The sequence below is a fragment of the Phyllostomus hastatus genome, unplaced genomic scaffold (assembly GCF_019186645.2).
Source record: "Phyllostomus hastatus isolate PE091 unplaced genomic scaffold, TTU_PhHast_1.1 phas_contig_67, whole genome shotgun sequence".
Classification (NCBI taxonomy): Eukaryota; Metazoa; Chordata; class Mammalia; order Chiroptera; family Phyllostomidae; genus Phyllostomus; species Phyllostomus hastatus.
The window spans coordinates 161437-174515 of NW_025333936.1; the positions used below are offsets into that span (position 1 = coordinate 161437).

Below are 13079 nucleotides of genomic sequence, written 5' to 3' on the forward strand. Positions count from 1 at the left end.
TACTTTGAGCTCTATGTCTGATAAATTGCTTGCTTCCTCATTTATTTCATTTAGTTCTTTTTCTAGGGATTCCTTCTTTCCTTTTGATTGGGGGTTGTTTCCTTGTCTTCCCATTTTAGGTGACTCTTTTGGTTTATTTCTACATGTGAAGTTGATTTGCTTTGACTTCCTGTCTTTGTGAGGTGGCCTTCTGTGGTAGGAGACCTGTGGGACTCAGTGGTGCAATCTCCTTGATCTCTTATGCTCTTGCACAAGTGCTGACAGAAAAAACAAAACAACACAGAAAATAAAGCCCATGTCAGCAAAAATACCCCACCCCTGCAACAATAGCAACATCAACAACAAATGATCAGATATAATAAAGGTGGAAAGAGAATAAGTTTATTATAAGAAAGTTAAAAAAGAATATGATATGATAAAAGAAAGAAAAATTATTTTGTGAGGGTAGAGGGAGGAGATATAATAAGAATAGGGAATAGAATAAGGTGAAGAAAGGGAAAAAAATAAAAGTTAAAGTGTAAATAAGAAAGATAAATAAGAAGGCAAAATGGGGCAAGAAAAGGGAAGAGAGAATATGAGGTTTGAAAAAGCTCTAAAAATTTGTGAAAAAACTAGGAACAAAACTGAGGGAAAAGCACAGCCACAGAAATATCAAAGACAAATAAGCAAAGATCAACAAAGTTGGAAAGAGTGAGAATATTATAAGACAGAAGAAAAGAATATGAGATGATCAAAGAAAAAAAGAAAAATGATTTTGAGAGGGCAGAGGAAGGAAAAACAACAAGAGTAAGGAATAGCAACAAGGTGAAGAGAGGGAAAAATAAAATTTAAACTGAAAGTAAGAAAGGGAAGGAAGAAGGCAAAACAGGGTAACACAAGGGAAGAGTAAAATATGAGATTGGAAATAAATTTAAAAATATTGAACAAATAGGAACAAAATTGAAGGAAAATCAACTACAACAGCGATATCAATGATGCATGAGAAAAGATTAGTAAAGGTGGAAAGAGAATATAATTATTATAAGAAAGAGAAAAAGAATATGAGATGACTAAAGGAAAGAAAAATGATTTTTGTGAAGCTAGAAAAATGATTTTGTGAAGCTAGAAATAGTAAGAGCAAGGAAAGAAAAGGGGTGAAGAAATGAAAAATAAATTTTAAAATGAGAACTAGAAAATGAGAAAGGGAAGCAAGAAAGCAAAAGGGAGTAAGAAAAGGGAAGAGTGAAAGATGAGATTTGAACTGAAAACTAGTGAACTGACAGGAACAAAATTGAGGAAAAAGGAAAAAAATGTTAAAAAGTTCTATGAAAGAAAGAACAATGCAAACAATGAAAAAGAGTAAGGTGGATCTCAGCAGAGTCCAGGGCTTGCCTGGTGGCCCCTCCTTCTGGATCTGACTCTGGCAATGTAAAACGTTGTCCCCATTTAGCTCTAGGCTGCCTGCTCGAGCCTGCAAGTGATCCACAGTCTATGGCTGTCTCCTTCAGGCTTGGCTGTATCCAGGATGGTCCTTGCTGCTCTGCCCTGCTGACTTTTCATCAACACAAGGTCCAGGGGTGGGTCATCCAACATCTGAAAGCTCCAGAGGTATCACCTCTACCTACCTCTATCTGTGGTCCTGCCATTAGTCTTAGTTTCAGTGCCGACCTGTTTATTTTTTTTTAAGATTTTATTTATTTATTTTTAGGGAGGGAAAGGAGGGAGATAGAGATAGAGAGAGAAGCATCAATGTGCGGTTGCTGGGGGTTATGGCCTGCAACCCAGGCATGTGCCCTGGCTGGGAAGACCTGTCTATTTCTTAGTGCTTCTGGTGTGACGGGGAGGTTGGGACCCCTGGACCTCCCCTAGGAGCCGCTGTTCAGACTTCCCTGACTGGGAAGACAGTGGGTGTGTTCTACCACCCCTGTGCCACAGGTCTTGATCTATCCCAGGTTATTTTCAATAATGTGTAGTTTCTGTTGAGTTAGCTGTCCATTTCATGTGAATTTCCAATCTGTGTAACAGGGTCAGGTCTTTCCTGCTTGGTGTTGATGGAAACTCTGTATAAGGGCCAAGGCTGGATGGGGCCCTGAATATTCCTTGCTGAGCCAATTTCTCCACTCTCAGCCCAGTTTGTTTCAGTGTAATAGGGCCACAGGAGCCAGCTTGGCTTGTAGTGGCTGTAAATTTCAGAAAGGCCTCCCTTTAGTGTCTTCCTTTCTTTCTCCTGCAGATAGGCACTGAGCAGGTTGCTCCTGAGCCTGGCAGGACTGCAGGAGGGGGATGGGCAAGGTTCTCCCTTCCCAGAAGTTTTTACTCTGTGGATGTAGGGGTGAGTGGAGTCTGTTTGGCTACAAAGAATCTCTGGTGCTCAGTTCTTGCCTTTGCAGGAGATGCAGTCCAAACCTCTGTGGTCTGCACAGCACCCAGCTTGCTAGCAGAGCTGGATGGGGCCCAGCAAGCACCTCTTTGCACAACTTCCTGCCCAGCTGGATTCAGTGGAAACGAACTGCACTTTCAATTTGGTCTCTTTTCCAGAAGAGCAGCTGTATGAGGGGTCTTTGTCCAGTCATGTCTCAGCCTCTTTTTAAAAATTTCCTATGCTGTACCCACACTGCAGTACTGAGTCACTCACTGTCTGACTCTCAGCACATACCCTCTCCCCCAAAAGTAAAATCTCTCACAGTCTCCCATGGCTGCGGTCTGCTGGTGCCTTTGACAGACTAAGGTACAGCAACCTGATTGTTTTAGGAGTCCCTATCTGGAACCCTCCAGGTTGGTGTTCTCGCTATGGACTTGCCGCTCACTGGAATGTATCGCCCAGATACCATACATCCTCCCAAGTCACTTCCTGCTAAGGTTGGGCATTCTTGTGTGGAACTAGGGCTCCCTGCTCCCAGATGGGAGGGAGCTCCAAAGCTGCTTTCTGTCTGGTCTCTCCACTACTAAGGTGCCATGCACAGGGTATTTCCCCTTCAATTTACAACATCTCCTCACCAGATGAAACAAAGCATTTTCTGTATCTCTTCTTGGCTTTTTAAAAAAGATTTTATTTATTTATTTTTAGAGAGGGAATGGAGGGAGAAAGAGAAAGAGAAAGAAACATCAATGTACGGTTTCTGGGGGTCATGGCCTGCAACCCAGGCATGTACCCTGACTGGGAATCGAACCTGCAATGCTTTGGTTTGCAGCCCGCACTCAATCCACTCAGCTACACCAGCCAGGTTTCTTCTTGGCTTTAAAACTTCATATCAGCTAAGATTCTGTTGATTGTTAAGGTTAATTGTTAAAAGGTCAATCAAAAATATGAGTTGGGGACAAGAGCAAGTGGCCTCAGATTCTACCTACTTGGCCACCATCTTCTCTCTTCCAAGTGGTTTTTTTATGTTTGTTTTCAGAGAGACTTCCTGGGAGTTTGAACCAGTCCAAAATAAATATCAGTTTCTAAGTACCTGAAAACCTACTGAGAGCTTAAGAATTAGGAGTAATTATTATCTGAATTGTCCTTCTTATCTCTTTACCTGTGTAGTTTATTTTTCTTGTGCGTATGTAATGTGTAATAATTATTCAGACACCTCTGATTATGTTAGATGAAGGTAGGTACTTAACAATTTTTGTGATGGCCTATAGAACACTAGGATAATGAGTAAATGTGAAAATGAAGGTGATGGTAGGAGTAAGAGGTGTGTGTGAGTGTGTGTGTGTGTGTAGTTTTAAAATTTTGATCTCAGAATCTTGGATTTCACTGAGTGATAAATTTATACTAATCCCTATTTCCTACTTTGTTCAGGGTTGGGGGCTCTGGTGGTGACTTACGTGGATGCCATCAATAGTGGAGCAGTGCCTTGTTTGGAGAACGCAGTGACAACTCTGGCCCAGATGGAGAATTCAGCGGCTGTGCAGAAGGCAGCCGACCACTACAGTGAACAGATGGCCCAGCGAGTGAGGTTCCCCACAGAAACGCTCCAGGAACTGCTGGACCTGCACGTGACCTGTGAGAAGGAAGCCATTAAGATCTTCATGGAGAACTCCTTCAAGGATGACCAGAGGGAGTTTCAGAAAAAACTAATGGTATTTTGTCTTAGTATTTGTCCTTCTTAATTCTTGTTTTTCTGGAATGATGCCTGCAGTTTTATATATTCATCTCATAGCTCATCTCCTATTCAGGATACAGTAGTCTGGACTATACTGAGGGAGAAATCTAGAGGACTATATTTATTTCTTTTGCTCCAGTTTAGGAAAGTTATTCAGGATCTGTCTGATCTGTTAAGCAAAATCAGCATTGATTTCTCCTTTAGTGAATTGTGGCATGACTCCAGAACTCCTCAAAGTCATTCCTGAGCTGGTTGCACTCTAGGTATATGCACCCCTATTTCTAGACACTTGGTTTCCTTAGACAGATTCTCTTAACAGATCATTATTTATGTTATTTTAGTTGTATCGTGTTTGTTGAAGATAGAATCACAGGATGCTACAGTTACGAGGAAGTACAAAGAATATATAATACAATCTCAACACTTCACAGATAAAGATGAGGCCTGGAGAGGTTAAGAAGTTTTAGCAGGATCTTGCAGAGAGTTTTCAGAGTTGGAAATAAATCTCCTGATTCTTGCTACTTTGTTTGTGTTGTGCTAGTAGAATGTTTTTCTTAAGAGGACCACAGAGTACCTAGCTAATAAATTCTTTGGAATTTTATCTTTTCTGCTCCTTTCTTCTGGTGACACCTGTCTATATTTCTCTTGTAGGAAATCATAAAGAATAAAAAGGAGAGTTTCTTGCTGAAAAATGAAGAGGCTTCTGAAAAATACTGCCAGTATACAGTGGATCAGCTTTCGAAGGACCTAATGGAAAACATTTCAGCAGGAACTTTCTCTGTTCCTGGAGGGCACGAGGACTACAGGAAAGCAAAGGAAAAGATTGAGCAGCGCTATTGGGAAGTCCCCAGTAAAGGAGTGAAGGTGATGAATAAGGTTGCATGGAGATCCTACAGATTGAAGTCAAGAGGGTCTGCTGACCCTCTGAGTACAGAGCACCATGGGGATATCATGACTGTTAGCTTTGAAGGTCTGCTATTTGCTCTTTCTTCTTAAGTAGAGTAGAAATGTCCATTCTCAAAGATGAGTATAAATTTTTGAAATCTATGAGAGACCTAATAGGAATTATGCATTTGTCTAACAACATGACATTTAGTGTACTAAGTGTTAAGGATTTATGGTAGAAAGTCAGAATATTTGCACTCAAAGCTAATTAAAGTGAGAGAGAGTGTCAAACAAATAGACAATTACGTGGACTGGAAACACTGATGAACCTATGACCCTGGGGTGCACTGGTGATACTAATAAATGTGATGGTAATAATAATACAATTAACATGTTGAACTGTCATTACTTATACCAGAATGTTAAACTCTTTTTCTTAACCTTTTAATTTAACCTTACAAAAAAATGTTATGGCACATTTGCTTTTATTACCCCCATTTTATATAATAGATATGAATGAGGAGGCACAGCCAGGTTGTATAATTTGTGTAAAGTTACCCCACAAGTGAGTGGCTAGGGAGAATCACAGCGTATTTAAGACTCCATTTCACATTGGACATATAGTCTATAAAACCTCCCAGAAGAGGAGGGGGTGTAAATTTCGAAGTATTTGTACAGGTTGTCTAGGTTGAGATGTGATCTAAAGGGAGGAGCCCCAAGTAAACATGCAAACATATGAAAGCACAAAGAGATTATGAGTATGTACAGCTGCACATAATTCTGACTGGCTGAAACCTAGAGCATATGGAGAGAAGTAGAGCTGGAAGAGGGACTGGAGGAAGATATGGAGAGTCTCTGGCCACAGTTAGGTTCTTGGATACTTTGTAGGGGATCCTGGCACATTTCACATGGAAAGTAAAATGGTATGAATGAACTTGTTTTCACACAAGAAATCTCCTCAGTGGTACTCTAAGTTCTTCATTCTTTCTTCATTCCTCAGGCAACAGAGGTCTTCCAACACTTCCTGCAGTCACAGGTGTCAATAGAGAAATCCATCCTGCAGGCAGACAGAGCCCTGACACAAAGGGAGAAGTACATAGCAGGTATGGGGCCTGACGTAGTTCTCAGTGGGGTGAGTAGGTTCCTGCAGTGTTCTCTGACAGATCACCTGAAGGTCTTTCCAAAACAACAGATTTCTGCTTCTTCTGTAGAATACACATTCTGCCAAATCTGGAAGTCATAAGCAGAGTGGTGGTTGTATGTCAGCCAGAAAGTCAAGGCCTTTTCTTTTTTTTCTTTTCTTTTTTTTTTCAATTCTTTTTTTTATTACTATTTTTTAAATCATTGTTCATATACAGTTTTCTCCTTTTTACTCCCAATCCAGTTTCCATCACATTCTCAGATCTGCTATTGACGGTGTAGCCATCCGGTGAAGTCTGAGATTCTCCATCTTCTCTTTCAAATTTCACTTCTTTTCTGATCTCAAGAGGGTAAAGTTCAGGCTGGATTTTTAATTTCTTCCCTTTATAAAACCTCCCTGGGGCAGAGGAGCGGGCCAGGAAGGAGGCTGCTGAAAAGGAGCAGGAGCTGATGAAACAGAAACTGCAGGAGCAGGAGCAACAGATGGAGGCTCAGAAGAGGAGTCTCGAAGAAAACTTAGCCCAACTAAAGGAGAAGCTGCAGAAGGACAGAGAAGAGGCTCTGAGAGTACAGACCGAGATACTGGAACACAAGATGAGGGTAAGTCTGACCACAGCCTCAGCAGTTGCTGATGGTGATTGCCCTGGTAAATGAGGAAGGAAAGGATGAAATTTTAAAGCAAAATTAAAAAGAGAGCCACTACTGTTATTTACTACATTCGAGTCACCAAAATTACTGAATTCTGGCTTTCCAAGAGGCCTTTGAGTTTTGCTCCACAATGAGTCTCTGGAGAGTCCAAGGTGACTTTCTTTCCTCCAAGTCCTTGGAGAACATAAATAACCTCCCCAAAGTTTGAGTTTCTACATTACTGTGACTCTTCGGTGATCTCATGGAGACCTAATTAAACAGGGTGTTATAGATTATCAAGTAGATATTCCAACCAGGTGTTTTTAACATAAGCAACAAAGGGGTACTTCACCAAGATGACACTCAATGATCTGGAAACCGATTACCAGCAAAGACAGTGATTTGGATCCATGCTAGCCTAAAACTATCAGATACGTCCAGACTTAGAAATATGGGGAACTGACATCTTCTAAACCTGCTTAGTTGTCTCCATGTCTGGACAGTTTGTGTAAGTTACCACATAGCACTGGGGGACTTCTTTTTCCCATCTAGAAGTGTTTGCATCAGATTTCTTGATCAGCTTATATGTTCCAATTATTTCTACACTATGGGAGACCGTGCCATCCCAATTAAGTCTGAAAATTTATGCAAGTGGACTAATGGCTCCCTCCCAATCTATACTTTTGGTTGGAACACACTATTGCATTTTTCTTCATGCCTGCCTTAGTACTATTGAATACCATCCTTCCTCTCACTGTTCAGGTCTAACCTAGAAGATATGGTCTGCTTCCAATATTATTCTCTGATGATCTAATGAGAATACTTTTGTGGATAAAATAAAGAAAATTTAATGGCATTCTTGCATATGTAATCTTACCCTGGAGAAATGAGGAATTTCAAAAGTTTACCTTTTCCTCTTTCCACACCCTTTGTTTTAGATGCAAGAAAATTTGCTTAATGAAGGATTTAAGAAGAAGTCTGATGAGATGGAAGCAGAGATAAATCATCTGAGAAATACTATTGACAGTACTAGAAAGGATGAAACCCCCTGGATTTCGCAGGCCCTGGACAAACTTGCCGATGAAGCCACTGCAATCCTGTCTTTTCCTGGTAAACTAGCTGGGAAGGGTCTGAAAGCTCTGAGCTCACTATTTAAATAGGATTAGCTTTTTATAAAAGGGAATTGTAGAATGTGCATATGTGCTCTGCTCTATTTTTGGTGTATACATTCTTTAGTTTCATTCACAAGAGTTTTAAAAATAAGAAGTGCCTGACATACATTAGCTAGATTAAGAGTTGGTTTTATTCATTTAAATAGAAAAAAAAGCAACTATTTGTAACTGAACTTGGTAAACTTTGGCTTACAGGCTAACCCTGTCCTGCTGTCTGTTATTGTAAATAAAGTTTTATTGGAATACCACACCCATTTACTTACTTATTGTCTATGGCTGCTTTCGTGCTACAACAGCAAAGTGAAGTAGTTGCAACAATCACTGTAAAACCCACCAAACCTAAAATGTTTTGTTTGGGGCACTTTATAGAAATAGGTAGACACTCACTTGTTTAGGAGATAGAAAGAGACCAAATTTGCAGTAGAGGCAACAATTACTTTTGAAAAAACTTATCAAGAATGCTACTGAAAGTAAAAAAAGAAGTATATATTCAAGTTGATTCTTCCCTAATTCATTTACAAACTGAATATATTCTGAGGTACAAAAAAACAAAAGGATGTTGTTATGAAGATAAAGTGGTTTAAACGGGTGAAGGGAATCATAAAAACAAATTTCCATTTGTAAAATTAATACATCATAGGGATGTAATGCACAGCATTAGTTACTATATGTGACTATAGTTAGTAATACAATATTGCATTCTTGAATGTTGCCAAGAGAGTAGATCTTTAAAAATTCTCATTACAAAAAATATTCTGCAACTATGTAGGGTGGCAGATGTTAACTAGACTCATTTTGGTGATAACCTCACAATGTAAACAAATATTGAATCACTGTGTTGTGTATGTGAAACTAATACAAAACTGTATATTATATCTCAATTAAAAAAGATAGGTACAAGTTTTCATTTATACAAGTTTAAATGAAAATCCTTCAAATGCTTTAATAACTATCAGGGTATTAGAGAAGAGTAAAGAACAGAAATCCTGTCTGCACCACATGAAAAACTGTTCTACACCTGTATTAATTAGACCAGTGCAGGACTGACTCCCCACAGTACAGATGGAGCTATAGAACAGTTCACATCATCTAGAGATAGAAACAAATATTTTCAGGAACTATTTATCTTGAAAGTATTATTTCTTTTTTAAGTATTCTTTATTGATTATGCTATTACAGTTTTCCCAGTTTCCCCCCTTTTATCCCTCCTCTGCCCTGCACCTCCAGTCCTCCAGCATTTCTCCACCTTAGTTCATGTCCACAGGTTGTACATATAGGTTCTTTTTGAGTTCTGTGTTTCCTATACCATGTTTGATCTCTCCCCATCTGTTTTATGCCTACCACTTATGCTTCTTCTTCCCTGTACCTTCCCCCCATTCCTCCCTTCCCCCTCCCCACTGAAACCCCTCCATTTGGTGTCCATTTCTCTGATTCTGTTCCTGTTGTAGTTGTTTGCTTAGTTTTTGTTTTTCTTTTCTTTTAGGTTTATTTGTTGATAGTTGTGAGTTTGTTGTCATTTTACTGTTAATATTTTTTATCTTGTTTTTCTTAGATAAGTCCCTTTAACATTTCATGTAATAAGGGCTTGGTGATGATGAACTCCTTTAACTTGACCTTATCTGGAAAACACTTTATCTGCCCTTGCATTCTAAGTGAAAGCTTTGCTGTATAGAGTAATCTTGGATGTAGGTCCTTGCTTTTCAGGACTACAAATACTTCTTTCCAGCCCCTTCTTGACTGCAAGATTTCTTTTGAGAAATCAGCTGATAGCATTATGGGAACTCCTTTGTAGGTAACTCTCTTCTTTCCTCTTGCTGCTTTTAGGATTCTCTTTATTTTTAATCTTGAGTAACTTAATGATGATGTGCCTTGGTGTGTTCTTTTTTGGGGACTCTCTGGGCTTCCTGGACTTCTTGGAAGTCAATTTTCTTTGCCAGATTAGGGAAATTTTCCTTCATCATTTGTTCAAATAAGTTTTCAATTTCTTGCTGTTGTTCTTCTCCCTCTGACACCCCTCTAGTTCAGATATTGGAACATTTCCAGTTGTTCCAGAGATTCCTCACCTTCTTCATTTTTTTGGATTCTTGTTTTTTCATTCTGCTCTGGTTGGATGTTTATTTATTCCTTTTGTTTCAAATTGTTGCTTTGAGTGCTAGTTTCCTTCCTGTCACTGTTGGTTCCCCGAATGTTTTGCTTTATTTCATTTTGGGTATCTTTCATTTGTTTTTTCATTATTTAATCAAGCTCAATCAGATCTGTGAGCATTTTGATTACCAGGGCTTTAAATTCTCCATCAGATAGGTTGGCTATCTCCTCATTGCTTAGCTTTCTTTCTGAAGCTTTGCTCTGTGCTTTCATTTGAACCCTATTTCTATGTCTCAGCACACCTGATAAGTTGTAAAGGGGCAGGGCCTTAGGTTTCACCATGGCAGGGCAACCCTCCTTGCTGTGCTGCCTGGCGGGGAGGGGACAATGCAGCTCACCTGCTCAGCTCTAGCCCGCTTTCCAACAAACCCTTTTGTGACACTGGGAATTTCTCCCACTGAGGCAACCCCAGTCATAGTCCACAGTCAGCACTGAGGCTCAGTTTTGCCTTCAGCCAGCCCTGCCTGCACGGTCCACTGCCTAGCCATGGTTTTTCTGAGCTGGTCCCACCTCAGCATGGGTTCTTACCTGTCTGATTGCTCTGGTTGACTTTTTCTTTAATTCCTTGGTTGTCAGAGTTCCATGCAGTTTGATTTTCTGGCAATTTTGGTTGTTTATTGATTTTAGATTGGTTGTTATCCTCCTTTTCATTGTGTGAAGAAGCAAAGGGTTTCTACCTATGCATCCACCTTGGCTGGAACTTATTAAAAGTATTATTTCAAGTCAGTAGGAAATAATGACCTGTTGAATAAATTATCTAAAACAACTTCATAGATACCTACAGAGATCAGAGATTAGATCTCATATATATATTATAGCAAATTCCAGGTTGACTATAGGTTTAAACATAAAGATTAAAATCATATGATTTGGAAATCTCAAAAAAAATCTTGGAAGTTCTTTCTAAACATGATATAAAAGCCAGAAAACATAAAATACATATGAAAGTCCATAAAACTGAAAAAAGTGGGGTTTTTTTGCCAAAAACAAAGTCAAAGACAAATAGCACTCTGAAAATATATTATCAACTACTATCAAAGAAAAAAAGCTAACTTATTTAAGTAATATGAAGGACATAAAACTCAATATATGTGATTAGATAGTTCACAGAAAAAAAAACATATGCATTCTTACTCATATTTAGAAAATGGAACTAAAACTACCAGATATAATCTTTCACTCCTCAGATTGACATGGATCAATACAAAATAAAATAAAACAATTTGTTAACAAAATTAATTTGTTAACAAATTGTATTAGAAACATATAGAAAAAAGTCTCATATGCAACTGTTGTACAATTTCTGTTGCAAAATTGTCCTCATATTTCTTACATATTAATGCATTTTTATCTTGATATAGCATGTTCATTTTTAGGACACACATGTGCACGATTTCACACATGTACACACAGAAGTGAGATCCACTGAAGCATTGTTTTTAATGGAAATATTTGTAATATACAGTTCAGTACAAACATGCATACACGCAGTGGAATTCTAGGTAGCTGTGAAATAATTTGACAATGGAGATTGTATATATACTAATACAGAAAAATCTTTAAAATATATTTTAAGGTGAAAATATTAGGTTCAAAACAGTGTGTATAATGTGGTCCTGTGGAAATAAAAGAAAGTACATGAAAACTACTGACATGCATGGAAAGTGAAAGGAACCCATAGTTTTCATTACATACTCTATCTTTGAATTTTGTAAAGAAAGCTTGTATTACATAGTCATAAATAAGAAAGAAAATGTAAAGTATAATACTAACATTAAACACTAAAAGGGATGTAGAATTGACCACTAGAAGGTAAATTGTTCATTGATTCTATAAATGACATCACCCAGTTCAGTGAGGGGCTTAAGGCTAAGAATCAGAATATGGAAAGCACAAAAATTGCATCTTAATGTTTTCATTTGGGCTTTGGCTTTTTAAATCCCTATATTTACTTCATAACTAAGATATAAAGTTTTGAGTGATTCTTTGAAATCTCAGCTAGAGTGTTCTGTGCTTTCTATTTCTGAATCATAGCTTTAAGGTGTTAGAAGCAGAACTACCTGCCCCCCACCCCCCAAAGAAAAGAACATGCACTGGTGAGAAGGATCTCTATCTTTAAAACACTCAATGGTGGCCCCTCTGCTGTGTGCAGGTGGTCCAACATGGCGTTGCAAACTGGACTCCTGCTAGTGTTGGGGATGAGAGATCCTGACATATGGAGGCCAGAAGTTCATGCTTAAACATCAGAAGCTAGGTTGATGCAGTGATAGTTGAGCACCAAAACTGGAGTGGCAACCCGCTAGGCCTGTTCATGGATAATTCAGATGATGATGAATAGCACATGGTCAAAAAGGAATAGGAAGAAAATAATTGATGAAGTCAAGGATAGTTTATGAGGAGGCTGTTGATGTATAGCTTCAACAAATTATTACAATCTCTTGATATGAGCCAATTTCTGACTTCAAACCCATCATTTGGAGGAAGGGGTTCCTTAGGAAGGAGAACCTGGGTCCTCAGGAAGAAGGACCCTGGAACTCTAGGACAAGCATAATGAAAATGACTCCTCCTGCCCTCCCTCTGAGACTACTGGCCACTTACTCACATATATATGACAAGGTCTGTCCAGAAAGCATCCAGCCATGTAATGAGACATAATGAAAAATAGATACAGACATTTATTGAAGAATATACAAGATGTAAGAGTCATTGTACATAGAACAATGATGCCTCAGTCCCTTTCAAAGTAGGTACCTTGGGACCTCACATGGTTCTCCTAGCACTTCTTCCACTGTTTAAAAGACTCTGCAGAATAGTTTGTTAGACTCACCATCAGTTGTCCTGTTCTGTTTTCCTGAATCTCATAGATAGTCTGAAATCTCTTCCCTTTCAAAAGTGATTTTAGTTTGGGGAAAGGCCAGATCTGAGGGTGCCAAATCTGGGCTGTAGGGGGGCTGAGTCACATGGGTAATTTGATGTTTCACCAAAGATCTCTGCATGAGATGTGATGCATGAGTGGGCACATGCTGTGATATAGCTG

General features: G+C 38.9%; 1 protein-coding gene across 1 annotated transcript in view; it reads left to right on the forward strand.

Moving 5' to 3' along the window:
* LOC123825892 (guanylate-binding protein 6-like) overlaps positions 1-8147 on the forward strand; it is a 30648-nt gene extending 22501 nt beyond the window's left edge. The window contains exons 7-11 of the mRNA XM_045849544.1: positions 3770-4050; positions 4725-4937; positions 5959-6061; positions 6505-6698; positions 7664-8147. Coding sequence (XP_045705500.1) covers positions 3770-4050; positions 4725-4937; positions 5959-6061; positions 6505-6698; positions 7664-7885 — 1013 coding nt within the window. The 3' untranslated portion in view covers positions 7886-8147. The remainder of the gene's footprint in view (positions 1-3769; positions 4051-4724; positions 4938-5958; positions 6062-6504; positions 6699-7663) is intronic.
* The last annotated feature ends 4932 nt before the right edge of the window (positions 8148-13079 follow it).